Here is a 22,036-nt window from a genome sequence, read left to right as displayed (position 1 = left end):
TAGTGGTTCATGGAAGCTCATTCCCACAAACTTCCACAAACTGGTCTACTGGTTTGTTTGATTCATTTTAAACAGCAAGTCCCCTTTCCCTGCAGCTGCAAAGTTGCAGGAAAAGGGGCATTTCAACTCACGGATCAGCTGCTTGTTGGGGAGATCTCCAACAAGCAGCTGATCATTTTAACAGTGGGGCTTGGCTGCCCAGCCAGGAGTTCCTGACTGGCTAGCCAAGCCCCACCCACAGTTTAAATGGCCATTTCCCCGCTGCTCAGAGCGGCAGGGAAATGGCCATTTAAAGTGCGGGTACGACTTGGCTGGCCGGCCGGGAATTCCTGGTCAGGCAGCCAAGGGTCACCTGCTCTTTAAATGGACATTTCCCCATTTAAAGAGCAGGTGAGGCTTGGCTGGCCGGCTGGGAGTTCCCAGCCAGCCAGCCAAGCCCCGCTGTTTAAATGGCCATTTCCCTGCCGCTCGGAGCGGTGGGGAAATGGCCATTTAAATTGTGGGTGGGGCTTGGCTGGCTGGACAGAAATTCCCGGCCAGCCAAGCCCCATCCACAGTTTAAATGGCCATTTCCCCGCTGCTGGGAGCGGCCATTTAAACAGTCCCACTGTTTAAATGATCAGCTGCTTGTCGGGGATCTCCCTGACAAGCAGCTGATCCGGGGGTTTAAATGTCCCTTTTTTGCTGCTGCTGCTGCTGCTGCTAAGCGGCCGGAAATGGGCATTTAAAACCCCTGAACCACAAACCATGAACCAGTTCGTGAACTTGCCTGAGTTCGTGGGAGTTTGTGGTTCCTGGTTTGTGAAAACGCCACGAACCACAAACTGCAGAGTTTGGTTTTTTTCGTGGTTCATGCCCATGTCTAATCCTGAGGCTCATCTAGTCCAACCCCCTGCACAATGCAGGAAACTCACAGTCATCCCCCTGCATCCCTCAGTGAACCCTGCTCTATGCCCAGAGGAAGGCAAAAAATCTCCATGATCCTGTCCAATCTGGCCTGAAGGAAAACTCCTTTCTGACTCCAAAGTGGCAATTAACATTATCCTGAGTATATACAAAAGGGCCATGAGAGCCAAACACTGGCTCATCCCTTCCTGCCCTTCCTCTCACAATCTGCCTAAATTCATACTGAGTCATAGAATCAGCATTGCCGACAAATGGCCATCTGGTCTCTGCTTAAAAACTTGCCAAGAAGGTGATAGCAATTAAAATTTAGCCTGTCTAAAACTCTTTTCAGTTTTTACAATTTTGGTGTTTATGTATCATGTACTATGAAAGTATACTACACATGATCCTGTTTATATACATTGTCATAATTTTGTGTGAACAGGACAGTGACAAATATTTTCCAGCTTTGGTACATGGACTCAGAAACCTTTTTAAAATGGGTCTCAAACTGGGTATGTAGTTGTTCACACAAACTGGCAACTGTGTGTATTTAGAAGATTGCCCATAGTGCACTCTCATGGTACAAGTAAGAGTGCCAAAATGATAATAATTAAAAGGACTTAACCAGCAAGTCCTGATGACCTGAGTGGGAGAGAAAAGGAACCCTAATACATTACACTGGAAGGGAAGGAGGTATAGAGTTGGAGGTGGAACTTGATGGGCCCAGAGGGTGAGGCTTAGATGCTCAGCTCAGTTCACCTTTCAGTTTTGAATTTACTGTTCTCTGTTGCTGGTATTGTGTACTTTTGTGGATTATGTTAGTCAAATATATAAAGAAATAAACTTTGTGTGTTGTTGGAAATTTTTATCATATGGAAAATAATCTCCCTTCCTTTTTGTGGAGAAATGTCTTCAGAATGTAGTAAAAAGGAAAATTCTCATATTGTTCCACCAACCTGCTGAGATGTCTTCAAGCTGGACATATCCCTCAGGAGTAAGGTTGAGCAGCTCATAAGTAATCTGTCCATTAGCACCTTTGTCTGGATCTACAGCTGACACAGATATCAAGGTGGTCCCTGGAGTGGCTCCTTCCAGGATCCTCTCTGTGAAAAATGTTGCCCCGAAAGGGCGGAACCGAGGAGCATTATCATTGACATCTAATACATTTACTGTTAACTTTGCTGTGAGAGACAGAAGGCAAAAAAAAATATATGGATTTTTTTTTAAAAAAACCTGAACATTATGTAGTTTGACACTATCTTCCTTTTATGTCTTAACAGTACAATGCAAACCGGTTTGCCTATTCTTAAGTAGGAACTACCTTACCATTTGGCACACTAACGGAGCGATCAACCACATCACTTGCATTGTCAAAGACAGAGATTGTGACTTCATATGTAGCCACCAGCTCCCTATTTAAAGTGGACTTAACTTTCACAGCACCTGAAAAGTAGAAAGGAAAAGGAGGGAATGTCAGTTAAAACATATCATTGACCTACCTTTGTATACTTACACTGGGTATAGAAACTTCTGTCTTCCTATTTATTTTGTCCCTCTGTATGGACCTTTTCATAAGTTACAATGCAATCTTATTCAGTGTTACTCCTGTCTAAGCCCACTGAAATCAATCCTGTCTGTAATCAATCAATCAGTGAATCAATCAATCATATAAATTGCTTTCAATCCCATAGCATTATTTAACACTATGGTTCTTATTTTTCACTTGTAGGCCACATTGTTTTCTATTATGAACAGAATTTATATTTTCTCAAGATACCTGAATTCAGAGACAGACAGCATATTTTATGGGAAGAGTGACTGTAAGAAATTTTTGCCTCTATATAGAAACTTAGTCAAGGTACAGTTGCTGAAAACTAAAGTTCTGGCTTCTGTGACCAGCTAACATTGTGATGAATTTGGTGATTTGGCTTCAGAATATTGTTCAGCATTCCATAATATTCATGGTCTGGTTTCATGAACTGATGTGATAGGTTGCAAATCAACACTGTTTGTTCCAATCCCACTACTGCCATGAGCCCAGTAGGTGGCCGTGGGTCCTCTCAGCTCCAGTTCCTAGCTGAGGATAATAACAGCACTGACTTTGTTCACCACTGAGTGGGGCACTAATCTGTCAAGATGAGTGGTATATAAGTGTAGTTATTATTATCATTATTCAGGGCTTTTTTTCTGGGAAAAGAGGTGGTGGAACTCAGGACCGCACAATGATGTCACTTTGGGTCAGCTGGAATAAGGGGGGAGTTTTTTAAAATTTAAATCACCCTTGGAGAAAATGGTCATGGCGTGGAGGGCAATCTAAACTCCCCTCTGTCTGGAGATCAGGGGGAGGGGCCACCAGCCATGTGATCATTTTCATGAGGTGCCAGAACTCCGTTCCACCGCGTTCCTGCTGAAAAAAGCCCTGTCATTATTATTCCTTAAATTGCTCAAAATTTATCCAGAATCACAGCATTATCTGAGCCAGTGCAGACTAGTGCATAGAGTGCTGTGCTCAGCCCTGAAGCACACTGGGTAACTTCGGGCACATCACTGTTTCTTAGTCTAGCCCACATCACAGTCTTAGGATAAATTGGGGTTGCTTCATATCCTGAGCTCCTTGGGAAAAAGTGGGATAAAAATTTAATAAATGAATTTCAAGTAGATAACCAGAGATCAATTTTTAGGATTGCATCACTAATAATAAAAATATTGCCTGTTTGGATTAGATATGATTCAGGCCCTTTGTTATGCCTCCTCTACAAATGAAAACATAGGTCAAAAGGTTACTTACCCTAAACATGTTTGCCCCTCCCACTCCCTACCAGCTAGGAACTTCTAAGGGGCTATCAGCATTCAGTCTGTGAAGGCTATAATGCAACGTGTGGCAGGCAGGCATTTTCAACTGTAGTCTGCAAGCCAGACACAAACCAGTACTAAACTGGGGAGGATGAAAATGAGGATGGAGAAGGAACTGACTGAGATGGAAAAGAAACACTGGATATACTTAGAGAAATATAGATATCAAACCTGCAGGTCTGAAAGCCATAAGAGAAACAAAAAGAGCAGTTAGTTGAAGCAAGTACCAGTCAAACAGTATACAAAGAAACAGAGAAAGCAGGGAACAGTTAGAAAGGGATAGATAGAGCAAAAAGAAACCAGAGGGCCGGGAGAGGGGGAGGAGAAGCAAAATGTGAAAAGGAGAGAAAAACAGGAAACAGCAGAAAAAGTGAAGAGCCATCTTCATCACTGTCAGTTGCACGAGCATCTTCTCTTAAGGAAAAATGGACCTTTAACAACAGAGTTGATTTTTCCAGCTCTTCATCATTCAGAAGGTCTAATATGGCAGAACAGCAAATGTAAATGCTTTTCTGGATTAATGATATCTATTTTCCAAGGCTAAAATAGCATACTCATTTCCCCCTCTTTCTATGAGGTTTAATTATCTTCCTTAATAACTGTGTATGTTATTAACACCTACAAAATCAAATAAAAATGGTATCGAATTCACCCTCTCATTCCGGTACCTGTTCGAAAATCCACTGCAAAAGCTCCCTGCTGGTTTGGCACAAGAGCATCAGTATCATCTTTGGCCAGGATTTCAATGAGGTAGTATTCCAGTTGGGGATTGAGGTCTCTGTCTATTGCTGTCACCTCAGCAACAATTGTGCCTACGGTAGCTGACTCAGGCACACTGACTGTTTGGATGGGGTTGATGAATTCTGGCTGAGAATCATTGATGTCATCGATGAGGATACTCACAGTGGCAGTGCCAGAGAGGGGGGGTGTACCCTTATCCATGGCAACCACTGTCAAGCGGTAGTTGTCCTTTTCTTCTCTGTCTATAGTGGTGTTGGCCACACTGATAACCCCAGTATTAGTGTTGATTAAGAATTTGTCTTGAGCTCCACTCTCAATCCGGTAGCTCAGCTGTTGGTTGATGCCATTATCCATGTCAGTTGCTGTTACCTGAAGGACAGAAAAACCTAGGGGGAAACCCAGACTGTGACATTAGAGGGCTTTTCTTTATTTGGGTCTTCAGAACAAAAGAGATACCATCTTGCATTATTCCTTAGCGTGGTATGTCCAAAATTCAGTCTCTGGGAGTAACTGTTAGAGCGTACTATGAAGGAAGGCATAAAGTCCTATCATCAAACTAGTTGTAAAATGTAGTAACAGTATGAAATGCTTCCTTCCAATAATGTGTAACAAACTCTAAAATTTCAGCTTTTTCACATAGGGTCAAGGGAACTGAATGAATACCATGAGATTTGGCAAGGTCATGCATATATATGGAGGGGAAAGCTGATGAATGGCATGCTCTATGGACTTGATTAAAGGCCGTATACAAAAAAGTCCTTCTGTATTTTAAAAAAAAACTCATAACTTTTACAAACATGAATTGGCTAAAACCAGGTTGATGACTGAAAATTACCCACCCATACAAAGCATCAAATTGCTGTTCTCCCTTATTATCCAGGTTGAAAAAAATTAGAATGAAGATAAATTGCTACTTGCTACTGCTTGCTACTGAAATCTGCAGACAATCTGCACACGCATGCATGCCCCCGCTCTCTCTCTCTCTCTCACACACACACATACACACACACACACACACACACACACACACAACTTTTGAATTCTACTGATTGCATTGCTACTTCATGGCCAGTGAAAAACCCACAAAGATCCAACATCCAGCCTGCATGGAAAATAACTGTAATATCAGATGAATGACAAAAGAAATCTTCAGTTGAGTATCAGTAGAAACAAGGAATTAGCAAACACATTTGCACAGCACTTTGTATTACTTTTGGTTCCTCATTCTTCTTTTTTCATATCTGCAATAACTGTTCTCATCTCAAACTCAAAAGCCTTTCTGTATTTACTAGTTATTCTAACCTGGAGAGATGTTTTCCAAGACGTGAACAGTCAGCATTGCTGGGTGGAAGACTGGGCTGTTATCATTATCATCCAGAATAGTCACTGTGAGCCTAGCTGTGCTGTTCAACTTGCCAACATCCATTGCAAGCAACAGAAACTCCAAAACTGGATTCAAGAAGGCTTCTCTGTCTATTAACCGGCCTGGCTTCACCAGAATGACACCTGGAGGAGATTTGAAAGAATAAATTGGAAAAGATAAAAGCGAACTATAGACAAATGTAATCAAAAGCTTCTCAATCTCTACCAAATATGCTACAGAATATAAATCTCTTGTCATTAAACCTGGAAACTGCAGTCAATTGTAGCCTTCAAAATTCAGATTGGCATTTGCAAGTTGGAACAAGTAAAAGGATGCTTGGAAACTTCATTAGTTGGAAAATGCATTCATGCTACCTACTACTAGAGATGGGCACGAACCGCATTATGAACTTCCAAAACCCATGAAATTGGCGATTGCGCGATCGCGATCCAGCGGTTCATGATTGTCCCTGTCCAACGAACCTGTGTTCGGAAGAAGCCTGGTTCAGTGAGTTCGGCCACGGTTCAGGAAGCAAGACAGTCAGGTGCCAGCAATCAATTCCCTGGAAATGGAGCCGGGGGAATGCCTGAACTCTGTATGCGCTCCTTCTGTTGCCCTGGAAACCTGAATGGAAGCCCAGCTTACCTTGATCGGCAGGTCTTCCTTCCAACCACAGAGCTGCAAAGTGGTTACAAGTTGGAAGAAGACACCCAGGGGAGGGAGGGGGAAGGGGGTGTTCTGTAGCCACGGGCACTCCAATCTCATCCCTGCAAACCCTGATAGGCAGCTCTGACAGCCAAACACAGACCTCCTGCATTGCTCAATGGGACCTGTGCTTATAAATAGCTGTGGGCTCCCAGGCTGGGTTTCACTTTCAGCGAGCAGTGGAGTGGGACAGAGCTCTTGCTTGCCACTTGCTAGCCTTTGGGGAGAGAGACTGAGGGTATAATTCAGCTTGGATTTTTGTGGGAGTTTCCTGGGGGCCTTGGATTGGAGAGGGTATAACTCCAAGATCCCTTTTGCAATCTTGTCCAAACTTGGGTGATGGCTGTAGGAGACCTTGCAAAACACTCCCCGGGAATATGGGCTCTCTAAGTGCCACAGGGGCTGTTCCGCGCCCCACGAACCACGAACTGCGAACCAGTTTGGCAATGGAAAATGTTTGTTGCGGTTTGCAACTTCGGGATTGTCGTCGGCACCGAACCACGAACCGCAGAGTCGTTAAATTTTTTTGGTTCGTGCCCATGTCTATCTACTACATTCTATATTCTTGCCTTGTCAAGTCCATTATCCATATAATACACAACACACAAGATATGTGGGGATTGCTAGAAAAATTATATGACCACTGGGGGAAGGGATGACTTTGAAATGTAGGTTTTTTATAGCTCAGACCACTTTTAAAAATATGTTCTGTCTATGTTGTGCTAACAAAAGTAGGCAACACTGTAATCAGTATGCTGAAGCCTCCAATTTATCAAATGTGTGGCTAAGAAAATGCCAGCACCAGTGCTGAATAGCCTTTTCTATGAGTTTATTTTATTTATTTAACACACACATAAAATACTGTATATCCCTCACTGAGGCATAATAGGCACAGTTCAAGTTTTTCTATTTGTGTCACTTTTGTATGACACTTTGTGCATTTTTTAAATAAGGCTTTCTGTGCCATATTTATTAATAGCTTGATACCCATGCTTTGCTATGGTATTTAACTACTTTAAATCCAGTTAAAATCCCTATTCAGGAGTCTTGTACTATCTTTCTTCAACTGTCTGCAGTTTCCTTTATCTGATTTTTACCTCAGAACATAGAGTTCCACAGCTGACCAATCAGAGAGAGGGGGGTGCAAACAGGCAGGAGCCTGCCAGCCACACAGGAAAGCCAGGCCCCACAGGGAGACTGGCAACCCTAGTTAACTTTTAGGGGAAGACTGGGAGATGCATTTTACCTCAGGATACATTCAATGACTCCCAATAGCAACTACATGCTATGAATTGTCGAAGGCTTTCACGGCCGGAGAACGATGGTTGTTGTGGGTTTTCCGGGCTGTATTGCCGTGGTCTTGGCATTGTAGTTCCTGACGTTTCGCCAGCAGCTGTGGCTGGCATCTTCAGAGGTGTAGCACCAAAAGACAGAGATCTCTCAGTGTCTGAGAGATCTCTGTCTTTTGGTGCTACACCTCTGAAGATGCCAGCCACAGTTGCTGGCGAAACGTCAGGAACTACAATGCCAAGACCACGGCAATACAGCCCGGAAAACCCACAACAACCATACATGCTATGAGCTAAACAGATGAACACAAGGCCCATATGATGTATATGTTGTTAGACATTTTATAGTGCAGGGTGGGAAATAGAATGTTTGAGCGCAACTCCACTTAAATACACACCACATACACAAAACTAGCATGTTTTAGTTAACCTTCTTCTTCATACGTTAGCTATGTATGTGCAGGGAAAGAAGTACTCAATCACTCCCACCTGTAGCATGAAATGGTACAGCCTAGCTACGAATACAACACTTCATGCTTCTATTCTTCTGCTTTTGCTCTGGAGGTGGTGGTTGGGTTATTGCTATCTATATATCTGGCTGCCATATATGCTGATGGGGTCTGAACTGGCTGAGACTGAAATTGAAAGAGATCTTGGCGGTTGTAGTCGAAAGCTTGATGAAAATGTCAGTCCTGTGTGTGACAGCAGAGAAAAAAGCAGACTCCATGCTTGGAATTATTAGGAAAGGGATTGAAAAATGGGCAGTATTGTAATGACCTTGTATAGAGCTCTGGCATGGCCTCATTTGGAATACTGTGTGTACTTCTGGGTGCTGCATCTCAAAAATGATGTTGCAGAGCTTTAAAAAATACAAAAGAGGGCAACCAAGATGACTAAGAGATTCAAGCACCTTTATTTTGAAGAAAGACTGAAGTCTGGGACTTTTCAATCTAGAAAAAAGATGGCTAAGGGAAAACATGATGGAGGTTTTAAGAATTATTCATGGGGACAACAGAGGTAATTTTTTGTCTCCATCTCCCACAATACTAGAACTTGGGAGCATCCAATGTAATTGTTGGCAAATAGGTTCAGCACAGACAAAAGAAAATAGTTCTCTACTCAATAAATGATTACATTGTGGAGTTCACTGCCAGTGGAGATAGTGATGGCCACAGGCATAGACAGTTTTGAAAGAGGGTTAGACAGATTAATGGAGGAGAGGTTCATCAATGGCTACTAGCCATGATGTCTGAAGGCAGCCTCCGTCTTAGGGCTGCCAGGTCCCTTGACTGCCCTGGCGGGAGACTGGGAGCCCGGCACCTACCTTGCTGCACCCCTGGGTCATGGTCGCACATGTGCACTCCTGGCTAGTGCGATGACATCTCTTTGAGGAAGTGACATCATCGTGCAGGTCAAAGGGTGTCCTGGGAGCACTCCAAACTCATCAATGGGCTGTATTGGCCCACCACGGGGCATCATTTGGCCTGAAACGGGCCCACTGAGGGGCATGTTTCAGCCTGAATTTGGGGCACTGTGGGTGCGGGAGTGTGCCATGCCACCCGGGGGTGCACTGTGCTGCCCAGGGGAGCACCCCGGGGAGTGTGCCCTTCACCGGCCAAGTAAGTGGGCACAGTGGGGGAAGGGTGGGAGCAGGTGATCCCCTGCCCCAGGCAGCAGAATGGCACCCCTACTCCATCTACAGAGGCAACAAACCTCTGAATATCAATGCAGGGAGGCAGCAGCAGGGGAGAGCCTCAGGCCCTAAGCCCTGTTTGTTTTGCCTTTCAGGGAAGCTTGTTGACTACTGTATGAAACAGTACACTGGCCTAGATGGACCACTGGCTTGATCCAGCAGTGCATCTCTTATTTTCTTATCTTTACAAATGGAAATGTTCCTACATCCAGGAACAAACAAGGACCATGGCCTTTCAAATCATCCAGTTCTTCGTTTGTTTATTTATGTCATTTATAGTTCGCCTTTCTCACTGAGACTCAAGGTGGATTACATAGTGTAAGATTAGTACAATCAATATCAAGGACAATTCCATACAGTATCAAGGATATTTCCAAACAGTGTCAAGGACATTTCTATAAACAATGTCATAGGATTTTACAAAGACATAGCATTAGCAAGGATCCAATACCGAGTTGAAGAATTGCTGAAATAGAACACAATCAATTCTAGGACTGACATTAGATACCATGAAGTACAGGTAGTATATAGGAAAACATATTCAAAGCAACAGATAATATGCAAGGCAACATAGTGGTGATTGAAGTCTATGGTCCCTAACTCATTAGTGAAGTATCTGAGACCCCCTCCCTACTTTCTACTGCTTTTTACTCCAAGTTGTCCTTTGATCAGCTGAATTTTCCCTGCCTTCAGATTTGTTTGTATCTTGCACTTGCCTCTTCTCTCTTCTTTGGCTTTTAAATGGTTCCCCCTCTATTTCAGCACACTGTCTCTCCCAGTTCTTCTCAGACTGTGCCCTGTCCCCCTCCCCCCAGTTCTTTTCTTCTGCTTTCAGGCTGCTTTCCCATTGGTCAGTATGAAGATTCCATAGCCTGTCACTTAGAAGATTTTATTACCTGTTCTGTTGTTGATGGTAAAAAGGTCCATTGCCAGCCCCAGCAGTTGATATGTCACTACTGCATTGACACCCTGGTCACTATCCAAAGCTATAATTGGTCCATTGAGAACTGTGATGTGAGTTCCTGAATCAAACATGAAGATCTCAGTAACTGGAACAACATTTATAGACTTTCCCCCTTTACCACCCCAATGATCAAAAGTGAAGAATGAATGAATGAATGAAAACAGGGTGAAATCCTGTGAGACAGTAGAGGATTGTGTGGTGCAACCTTGGCAGACTGAATCAAGAAGCCCCCTGGGAGAAGCCTTAAAGCCCTGCTAAAAGAAAACAAACAAATTCATCAGCATGTTGAAATGAAAAGAGATTTAGTGACAGGTTTGTCTCCTTAGTTGACTCCTGGATTCACAGTAATCTGCATATCAGTGTGGGAGACAAAGATGCCCTGGGGCTTACTGAAGTGTAAATACATGTAAACAGAGAGTGCCAAAAAGTATCCAGATAAAGAACTTGTGCTCTCAGACTGAATGGAGATGTGTATTTGTGTGCAATAACTTAATTCTTAAGAGTGAAAAACTAATATGCATTCTAATCTGTGCTTATATCGCTGGGATCAGCAAATGGGAGTACACACTACTCTACTCTCATTCCTTTATAAGCAGATGTCATTCAAGGAAAAGAGTCAGGAAGGGTCGCACCCGACATTAATGAAGTTTATAAACTGTTACAAACTGTTAGTCTGCAGTTTTAAGAGAGAAGAAAAAAACTTTGGGCATTTAAGTAACCACAGTAATTAAGTTTTCTGTATCAAACAATGGCTGATTCCGCACATGTTGGATAATGCACTTTCAATGCACTTTATCAATCGTTTGAGGTGGATTTTTTGTTCCGCACACAAAAAAATCCATTCCAAATGATCTATAAAGAGGATTGGAAGTGCATTATCCAACATGTGCGGAATCAGCGAATATTGTACAAACAAACTTTAATTATTTTTAATGAAGAAAACGCTCTACTGCTAAAAATTCCAAGGTGTTTTAAGCAAGCCCTCTTTTTTCCAAAGGCTATACCTTGCTGCATCAAATTTCCTCATGTAGCATCTTTCATACTTCTAAACAACTTTACTGAATACTTTTTGTATAGTTGTTTGATATAACAGCTGTTCTTCATTTTCTGTCATTGGTGAACTACAACTTGCTTGAATATAACATCTGGCATTTCAGTAGTCTGTATTTGCTGCTTTCCCAGGGAAACGCAGCTTTTTTTCATTTGAGGTCATGTTGTTCATTTGTTTTGCCATTTCCACTTTGCCAGGGCTTAGGGGAAGCATTCTTGTTTCTGAGAAGCCGCTGAAGAAAACGTTAAAAGGGAAAGTACTCACCACTTATGTGGGAGAAACAATAACGATTTAAAGAAACTGTCCCCCTAAACCAAACACTTCTTGCACTTCTTGCAATTTTAACACTACTCATGATAAATCGATCCTTACATTAACAGTTTCAGAGATGGGCCAGGCAGAGACACTTTCTGCAAGTCTGGAGATGCTGATATGTTGGAGGAAACACCCACCTGGGGGGGAGTTCTCTAGTACCTCGGCCTGATAAGAGCTCTGAGTGAAGAGTGGGTGGTTATCGTTTTCATCTGCTACTGAAATCACTAGCAGGTCAAAATCCTAAAGTTGTGTAAATAAAAGGAAAGAAGGAGAGAATGACAAAAAAAACCCATAGTTGCCTGCAAAAACAATTTCTAGAAGACCTAGAATATTTTATGTACCTTTGCTTAGCTGTACAGGCTGCCCATGCTCAAAGGGATTGGAGTAGCTAACATATGCAAAACAAATATATAAAAATTCATCTAAATAGACTATCAGGGACGTTTGTCCTGTGCTAACTTAACCCTAATCCCCAAAGGTTTTGCAGTGCTTCTGTGAGGCATTAAGGCTTGAATTTTAGTGAGTCAGAGGGAGGTGACGGCACCAAGACTGCTTCTGTTTATGTTCTTGCTGTTTGAACTTGATTTATTTGGGAATGAGATCATTAAGAGGGTACTATTGGTGGATTAGCCTGATCTCATCAGTTCTCGGAAACTAAGCAGATACTAGGTTGGTGCTTGGATGGGAGACTACTAAGGAAGTCCAGGGTCTCTAAACAGAGGCAGGCAATGGCAAATCAACTCTGCTTGTCTCTTGCCTCGAAAACCCTATGTAATTGCCATAAATCAGCTGTGACTTGATGGCACTTTACACACACATTGGTCGATCTCAGAGGTCATAAGATGAATCATGGGATGAGGTGGCTTCTGTTCAGCTTAAGATATGTAAAGCTTTATAGGTCAAAAGCTCTAAAAAAGAAAAGAAAGCCAGTGCAATCATCAGAGTATTAGCATAATCTCTTCTACAGATGATTTTATATCCACATGTTAAAACAAACTCAGTATTCCGTGTCACTCAGTTACAGTGAAATGTTTCTGGAATATTACTGATCCCAACCAATATTTCATAAAATGCCCCTTTTATTTTCATTTTAGGTTATAAAGCATTATAAAACAGCATTAGCTCAGCTATGTGGTGTATCAGTAGATGAGATCAAAACTTTTAAAATCCAAGTCTGTGTAGTAACATTAGGGTATTGAAAGAAGGCTGCAAGAAACTGATGCTTATATCAGTGCTACAGAAAAGTTGAGTGAAGAGCTATTTTGAGTATTCTAAAGTTGCCTTTTGATCTGGATTCTCTAACTGAGAAGAGAAACTCATGGCCAAATGAGGGCTGAATCCACATTACTTCCGCGCGTCCCGGTGTTGCACTAAATGTTCGCTAAACACCTGGAAGTATAGCGTCTTTCAAGCGTGATTTCTGAATCGCGCTAGAAAGACGCTATTCTTCCGGGTGTTTCGCGAACATTTAGTGCAACACCGGGACGCGGGGAGGTAATGTGGATTCAGCCCTGATGAGATAGTATCATTGTAGCCACAATGAGGACTGGGCCCTTGCAGCATTTTAAAATAACTTTAAAATGGCAATAACATCCTCGTGGTGGCTGTGAGAATGCTGTCACATGCTGCCCTAAGGACAAAATTTGACTTTAAGTCATGTGTTTTTGGTTCTCATGAATTTCCTTTGTTTTCTGGGACAGTATTACATGAAAAGTCCTCAGTAAACCTAACCCTATTGCTAAAAGAGGAAAACCTGATGGTATGTATAATTACCCTCCTCGCATTGCGTGCGTTTTCTGGGTTGTCCTTCACTGTTACAGTCAATCTGTACTCTGGCACCAACTCTCTATCCAGTGGGCGGTTTACATATATAATGCCAGTCTGGGGAGAAGAAGAACAAATAATTTTTTTAAAAAATCAAATGTCATGGAATTATATTGTTTGAATGTTTTGTACTGTCAAATGCCATATATGGATATTCATGAAGTAGGGATAAAATTTGGCAGGACTCATATAGTTTCCTTAAATTAAAATCCATTCCCTTGGTGCTAGAATATCCAGTGTGAACTCTCAGTAGTGTAAATGGGAGGGGTGACAGAGGGTCCTGAGCTTGGCAGAACCTACACAGGCCAAAGATTATGTAATATGACAGTTATTAATGTTCGGCAACTAATTTTGAATCATAGATATATTTGAAAGGTAGTATATGAAAATCCAGTCATCAGCTTGCTCAGAAGGCAACGAAGCAGATAACCTGGTACTGTTATAGCAACTTGATGACCCTCAGCCTTAGCCTAACAATCTGAGGGCCAAACTATACATGTGGAGTTTTAAAGAGGCAGGGCTGGAGGATCCCCCCAAACCACACAGAAACTGTGGGGAATGGCTATTAAAAAATAAAGGAGAGCCTGTGTGGGCTCAGAACACTGCTGGGCAGGAAGGCTCCTGCCTCCTCCCCACCAAGCCATTTACCTGCACCAAAATACTGTTATTTCCCTAGTTTTGCTGTTCCACATGCACAGAATATTCCAGAGAAATAACACCCCCTCCCCAGTGCTGTTTCAGTGCAGGAAAGCAGCTTAGGGTGGGCAGTCCCCCCACAGCATTCCAAGGCTAAATAAGATCTCCTTTATTTTTTAAATAGCCATTCCCTGCATTTCCTACGTGGCTGAACCTAGACCCAACTTGTTAAAAACCTTCACATCTAATTTGGCCCTGAAGCTTTGTCAGTCAAGTGAATGCTTCTCATAAAAAAAGAGTACTCTGAGTAGAGATGGGCACAAACCAGAAAAAAATGAACCATGTGGTTTGTGGTTCATCACATTTCATGAACCACAAAGCATGAACTTTCACGAACCTGCCCCGGTTCATGAACTGGTTCATTTGGTTCATGAAAACATCACATCCAGGTCAGCAAATTGTCACTTCCGGGCCAGCAGAAGGCCACTTCCGGGCCAGCAGAAGGTCTGCAGGAAGTCCACTCCCTGTTGCCTAGGAAACTGATTGATTGATGCCAGGCTGTCTGCAGTGATGAACCAAAAAACAAACCAAACGAACCAGCCTAAAGTTCATGGCGGTTCATCAGAAATGGGCTCTGACAAACCGCCGGTTCGTGAACCATGAACCGGCCTGGTTTGTCACGAAGTTTGGTTCATATTTTGGTTTGTGCCCATCTCTACTCGGGAGATACACAACAATGGGAATAGACATTGTGCACAACAATTTTTGAACATGTAAGTCTATATAAGCACTGGGAAAGGGAGATTTTTGTCTTACTTTGTTTTGGTTATAGGTACAGCGAAATTCCAGAAGCAGGAAATCCTCTTCCTTGAGACACAAAAGGCAGGAAATTTAAATAATTACCTCTCCCCCTACAAAGGTAGGCTCCCTACTCTCATTTTAGACCTTTAACAAGAAAAAGAAATCAAATAACAATAAGCCTATCAAAGAACACTACATCCAATGGATGTGAGGAATGGGATATCATCCTGCTCATGCCCTCAAAACAGATTAATCAGAAAATTCTACTGTTCTCAGCAGATGGGCAGAGATGCATTCGGGAGGTCAGACTTACATATGCTGAAATTGATTCTGAGACCATCGGTGAACCTACTGGTCTGAAGGATTCTGTAACTATAGGATGTGAATTTATTGTGTGTGGCCATAGGCCTTCACAATCTAAAATCATCCATTAACTATAACTATATGAGACATTGACTAATGCCCAAGAAGTAACTATGTAGAGTTTGGTGAATGAATGAATGAATGGGAATTCAACATGGCAGCTGTATACATTTCCTGATCCCAGAAGGCTGCTGAGACCCTGAAACTTGCCTTAGGAGTCTGATATTTGATAGGCTAGGCTAATTTAGCTCTTGATACTCCTAGCCATAGTAGGCTTAGAAATGTTTAATTCTTAGGGATTCCATTCCAAGTAGCAAAAGGACCTCTCTTGAGTCTTCAATGATTTTGTAGCAGGCCTTTTAAGGTGTTACACACACAGTTTATGCCGCTGTTTATCAGCCATGCAAAGGTTGAAGGAAGGCAAGGCTATTTTTAAAAAATATGTCAGACTTGATCTTCAGTACAAACCCTGGATCTGTCTGAAAGATCACTTTGTCCATATGGAAAACATCTAAGTCCTTTTCCACAGATAGAACAATTAGCGTCTGCTAGCTGATGGCTTCTTTTCTAAGAGAGTTCTTCAAGGGAGGTCTGGAGAGGCCTGCAAGATAGTGATAAGGCTCTATGTGGGAAACTGGCATACTGAAGACGCATGAAAACTGCTCCACCTCTTCACGAGCCCCTTCACATGGGAACATTCAGGGAGAAAAATTAAGATATGACAGAATTAAGGGCAGCAACTTCATGTTTATCTGAAGGCTCAGTTACAGAACTACATAACATCCAGAATATTTATTTGAGAAAATAAATTCCTTTCTTCTTTTATCAGTCTATGAAGATGTTTCCCTTTGTATACATCATATATCTCATTCACAAAAGTATGTTTTGAAGCCCTGAGCATGGAGAGGAATTCTTACAGAAAACCAAGAGAAGCTAAATGAGACCATTCAGTTGACAGGAAACTACTGAAGCAGTCCAGGATGCAGTTGCAGAAGAGTGGGTGACTATATTAGATGCCAAGGGCTGTTCCTTAATTTGCTTTAAGATTCCAGCTAAAGTGGGATAACTGGGAATGCTTCCAGCTTTTCCTCTTAGGTTTTTGAAGCACCTCTGGAAGAAGTCTGAAGGCATGGACTCCATCATAAATATATCTATGTTGTTTACTGCCTTTATCAAGTGTTTTGGAAAGAATTTATAACATTGATTTTTCTCTATGAAAGTAAAAATATCTGCTTTTGGGATCCTGAATCCCTGAATGATCTAGTGAAAGAAGGTCATACTGTTGTGAATTTTAACTTTAAATCACTATTTAGGATGTTTTGACACAATAGGCCAGAGAGCTTCCATTTAGGTTATTTAAATGTGCAAATGTGCATTTTTCACTATTATAGCTAACTCAGTTTTCAGTCTTGAAGGATAACTTAAATGGCTTTATACCCAGAATCCCAGAATAGAATCATACAAGAATCATAGAGCTGGATGGTATCCTCAATGGTCATCTAGTCCAACCCCATGCACAATTCAGGAAATTCAAAACTACCCCCCACTCCTCTAGTGTTCCCTGCTCAGTGCCTAAACGAAGGGATAAACCCTCCAGGATCTCTGTCCTGTCTGGTCTGGAGGAAAATTCCTTCCTGATCCCAAAGTGGTGATCAGCATTATCCAGGACACATAAGAAAGGACCATGAGAACCAAGCCCTGGCTCATTCCTTCCTGCTCTCCCTCTCACAATCTGCCCAAGTTCATTCTCAGTCAGAGAGTCAGCATTGTTGACAGATGGCCCATCTAGACACTGCTTTAAAAAGGCAAAAGAAAGAGAGCCCACCACCTCCCATGGAAGCCTGTTCCAGTGAGGAACTGTTCTAACCATCAGGAAGTTCTTCCTAATGTTTAGCTGAAAACAATGTTGGTTTAACTCATTGGTTCTAGCCTGACCCTCTGGAGCAACAGAAAACAACTCTGCTCTATCCTCTCTGTGACAGCCCTTCAAATATTTGAAGATGACTGTCATCACTGCTCAGTCATCTCCGCTCTGGGATAAATATATCCAACTTGTTCAGCATTTCCTCATAGGACTTATCCAGATCTCTCACTGTTTTTGTAGCTCTACTTTGGACATGTTCCAGCTTGTCAACATCCTTCTTAAACTGTGGTCTTCAAAACTGAACACAGTATTTCTAACCAGAGCAGACTTGAAGTGATACCATTACATCACATGATCTGGATACTATCTGTATTTACCTTTTTAGTTGCTGCATCACACTGTTGATTCCTGTTCAGTGTATGATCTAATAAGATCCCTAGATCCTTTTCACATGTACTACTGCCAAGACAATTCTCCCTCATCCCATAATAATGCCTTTGCTTTTTCTTACCTAAATGCAGAAGTTTACATTTATCACTGTTGACATTCATTTTGTTAGTTTTGGCCCATTTTTCCAGCCTGGAGATCATCCTGAATCTTGATTCTGTCTTCTACTGTATTAGCTACCCCTCCCAATTTAGTATCATCTGCAGATGTAATGAGCATCCCCTCTGTTCCTTCATCCAAGTCATTTATAAAGATGTTTAACAACACAGGGCCCAGGACAGATTCCATCCTGAGACACTCTACTTGTCATTCTTCTCCAAGTTAATGAGGGACCATTTACAAGCACTCTTTGGGTATGATCTGTCAATCAATTGCAAATTGACCTAACAATAACAACACCCAGATCACATTTTACCAGCTTGTCAACAGATTATCATGTGGGACCTTAAAAGCCTTTTGTTTTTAAACAAAAGTCATTAATACTTTGTTTACTGGCAGAGAAATACAGAGGTTCACTTTGAATCTGAAACAAACAAATAAATCTTAATAGCTCCCTCAGAGATTGAAGAACGTGCCTTGAAAAGACTGAATGTTGTAAGGCAGCATTCAGTTAACAGGCAGCAATGTGATTTAGTGGTTAATGCATTGCTTTAATTCAGTCCAAGAGTTTTTAATCTCAATGTGCCTGTTTAAAGTAAGAGGACAGTCCAAGTGACCACAACAATATTGATCCTCACAACATTAAACAAACAAATAAAATACATGACATATAAATATTTTTTAAATTCTAAAAAATTAAAAATTGAGGTCCAACGTATTCTCATCCTTAAAAAAAAATTTTTTTAGGGCACAAGAGGCTTCCATTTTGTTTTGTCTCCCCCCCCCCATGCCTTCTGCCCAATCTCCCTGAATCTTACCATTTAGCTATGGGAGGGGGGATTCCAAGTACAGCTGCTGCACCTCTGTTTCTCCTGCCCACAGAATTATTAGAAGCTTTGGGGGGCTCATTTACAATAGGGGAAAATAGGGATGGAAAGGGTTAAATGCCCCCTCTTTTAGTGCTGCTTCCCTAATAAAATTCGATCCCCTTGATTTGTTTTAAGGTTAAAAAAATCCTTGAGAAATCTGATTATGGATCTTCGCTGGTCATATACAATTTGACCCTAAGAACAAAGTGACCACTGTGCTGGGCCCATTTACTTCTGGATCAGCCAATCCAACTACGGAGACAACTGTTGAACCAGACGTTCTGCTCTTAAGAATAGGACATCAATATCCACTTAAGGCAGTACTAATATTCCAATGGCTAGTAGTGGAGCTATCTCTGAAAGACTGATCCATTAATTGGTCTTCACCTCGTGCAACAGCTTCAACAGATTGTTTCTGTGCCCTATTGAAAAAGAAATCCATTGGAGTTGTGTATAAAATTCCAAGTAGGATGGGGAAATTGACTAGAAATCTGAAAGCAATGGACAATAATTGCTCCTCTGAGTTTGCTGCATGTCTCTGACCTTGATGAGGCTACTATCCACATACGGGTGAAGATGCAGGTGAGCTACTGAAGATGCAGGTGAGCTACTAAGGATACCAAGATCTTGGGAAAGAGAATAAAGAAAATAAGAAGTAGATGTTTGGCAAGGCCCTAAACTGAAAGATCTGAGAAAGTGGTGCTGCCTATACCTGCTTCCTTGCCACAGACAGGAACAGACTGGAGGTAAGGAGCCTGTTCCCTCAGGTAAGGTAATCTTGCTGCGTCCTGTGTCTTAAGAAAGGAGACTTAATATTCCTTTGTTCATCTCCAGAAAACTTGGAATTTCGGCAACAATACCCTTAAAGGTCCACAAATATTCTAAAGTCATTATGGTCACCAGCTGCATGGGGAAAGGGATGTAAAATTAAGAATCTCTTTTGGGATAGAAATGGTTAGTTACAGTGCTGAGAAGTGTAACCTCTTGTGCTAAAATTTTGCATGGGAATCTGTGAGGACAACACAACACCTCTCCACCCAACAGTTCATGTTGCTGTCCTGCCACCAACATGCTATGTGTGTATCCACTTAATGGAGAAAGGAGCCTTTTATTCGTACAAAGCCAATCAGAATTTGACTGCTTCATGAAGATCTGTACATTGGTGATGCAGGAAAAGAAGTGAAACCAAAGATTCCAAAACAATCCTCCTGGGAACAAATTAGAAACACATTTCCAGATACAATGGGCTCATCGTCCCTCAGCTGCTTAGCTAAAGAGCTATGAGAGTTTAAGCATCAAGTCTGAGTGTCTAAAATTAGTTGTAAAAATGAATATATTTGAATCCCTCAATTTGGTGCATTGCTGTGTATCATTGCCAGTGAACTATTTACATCATTTGGATAGGTTGCTAATGCTTGTAATTCTTCATAAGCCTTGATAAACCAAGTAATCAAATAAAGCTTCCATTTAGTGCATTTAAAGCCAATCCCTGTAGGTACTGAAGAAAGCTCTAGGTAGTTGATCATGTGGAGTAGGAAGCCCTATATGTATCTCTGCAGGTAAAAAAGAAGACTAACAACTTACTGTGCCATTGATATAAAAGGCATTATCTGTATTCCCTGCTGTGATGCTAAAGGTTAAAAGAGAGTTCCTGCCACTGTCAGCATCATTGGCAAAGATGCGGGTGACAAGGCTGGAGACAGGTGCATTTTCGCTGAGGGTGAGATTCATTGGCAAGTTCAGGAGGACTGGGTCATTATCATTAATATCCAGAACACGCACTCCCACCATAACCTGAAACACAGAGAAGCAGCAGGTAAGTCTATTATGTCTCAAGCTATCTTTGCAAAAGAAAAAAAATCCGTAGCCCATTTTCACTATCCAGGCTGCACAGAACCAAGAATTACCCAAGTTAGTCCTCAATTCATTTTCAAACTATGCTTCTTTCTAAAGATGAATGGAAATTTCACAGCCTGTTTCCAGTTTGGTCCCCTGGACTACCATGACTTACAGTGGAGCTTAGAGGAGGTACCCCTCTGTCCTTGGCAGTAATGGTGAGATTATAGAAAGCAATGTTCTCTCGATCAAGCTCAGCATCTTTTCTCACTCGTAGCTCCCCTTCCACGGGAGAGATGACAAATTCTCCTGCAAGGAAGACACAAGGACATACACAGAGGGAGAGGAGAAACAAGGAAGGGAAATGTATTAAGTCAAAGCATTAAAGAAGATACGCAAAAGCATCATGCTGCATCCTTCCCTTTGCAAGAAAATGTGTTAATGCAGAAAAGTGAGAACATGCATTGGGAATGGATGGATATAATGCCTCCCAGTGCACTTCAGTAGAACCAGAAGTCAACAAACTGGCTATGTAGCTGTGCTTTACCAGAATGCTAGCAAGCCTTGGGGTTCAGGTGGCAGGCTAGAACCATTGTTGGTGAAATCACTCTGTTAGAGGCTGTAGGGAAGATTATACTGGGTTCTCTTATACCATATGGTTACAGCTTTTAAGAGCATAAAAGTATACAGAGATGTCTAACTGTCTTGGAGTTTTTGGCATACTTGGAAAGCATTTAATGCCACAGACGCAGAGAGCAAGTAAAAAGGGAAGCACAACATACTGAAGTTTGTGCACAAACCAGATTACACAGTGCCGTAGCTCATACGAATCTAAGACTTGTCTTGCTGAATCAGGCCAAGGTCCATATAGTCCACTCTCTTTCCTCGAGTCCCATCCCTCAGTCATTTCTTTTAACTAAAAAAGTCCAAATGCTTTAGCTTTTTCTCTCATGTCGGTTTTATCTCATGACACCCTGACACTTTCTCCAGAGAGCCTCTGAGTTCTGGCAATGACGAAATGTACAAGGGAGGGCAGCAAGTATATCCAGCTGGAACTTGTTCACACTAGGCTTGCCAGTATGAAGCTGGCAGCAGGTGGGACACACACTGTTGGTGGGTGGGGTGGGGCTTATCAGTGATAATGATGATGCCAGCAACACTCTAGCATTCCACCCAAACTCTGTGGATTGACCTTAGAGTTTTGACTAAATGCTACAGTGTTGATGGCAACATGCTGGTATCATTCCAGTCATTTCAGAAATAACATCAGTACATTGGGGTGCAGGCCATTGGCTCTTCATTTCCTTCCCATTTTTCTCCTGCTGTCCAGCTGAGTGGGTAGGGCCCAACAGGGGCAGGAGAGACCCCATGTGAACACACTCACCATGTCAACAACAATGCAGCTATTTTATTTAGTAAAGTCACCAAAAATTGA

At 42.0% G+C, this 22,036-nt stretch overlaps 1 protein-coding gene across 1 annotated transcript in view; it reads right to left on the bottom strand.

Moving 5' to 3' along the window:
• CDH23 (cadherin related 23) overlaps positions 1 to 22,036 on the bottom strand; it is an 819,524-nt gene that overhangs the window by 38,022 nt on the left and 759,466 nt on the right. Inside the window, exons 43-51 of the mRNA XM_054983948.1 lie at positions 20,777 to 20,910; positions 20,350 to 20,559; positions 13,636 to 13,743; positions 12,000 to 12,102; positions 10,429 to 10,554; positions 5,785 to 5,988; positions 4,410 to 4,868; positions 2,215 to 2,331; positions 1,845 to 2,069 (exon numbers count right to left, since the gene is read on the bottom strand). Of these exons, the coding sequence (XP_054839923.1) occupies positions 1,845 to 2,069; positions 2,215 to 2,331; positions 4,410 to 4,868; positions 5,785 to 5,988; positions 10,429 to 10,554; positions 12,000 to 12,102; positions 13,636 to 13,743; positions 20,350 to 20,559; positions 20,777 to 20,910 (1,686 nt within the window). The remainder of the gene's footprint in view (positions 1 to 1,844; positions 2,070 to 2,214; positions 2,332 to 4,409; positions 4,869 to 5,784; positions 5,989 to 10,428; positions 10,555 to 11,999; positions 12,103 to 13,635; positions 13,744 to 20,349; positions 20,560 to 20,776; positions 20,911 to 22,036) is intronic.

Source organism: Eublepharis macularius, chromosome 6 (assembly GCF_028583425.1).
Source record: "Eublepharis macularius isolate TG4126 chromosome 6, MPM_Emac_v1.0, whole genome shotgun sequence".
NCBI lineage: Eukaryota > Metazoa > Chordata > Lepidosauria > Squamata > Eublepharidae > Eublepharis > Eublepharis macularius.
Note: the sequence above shows the minus strand (reverse complement) of the source record. Positions and strands in the feature narration are given on the sequence as shown.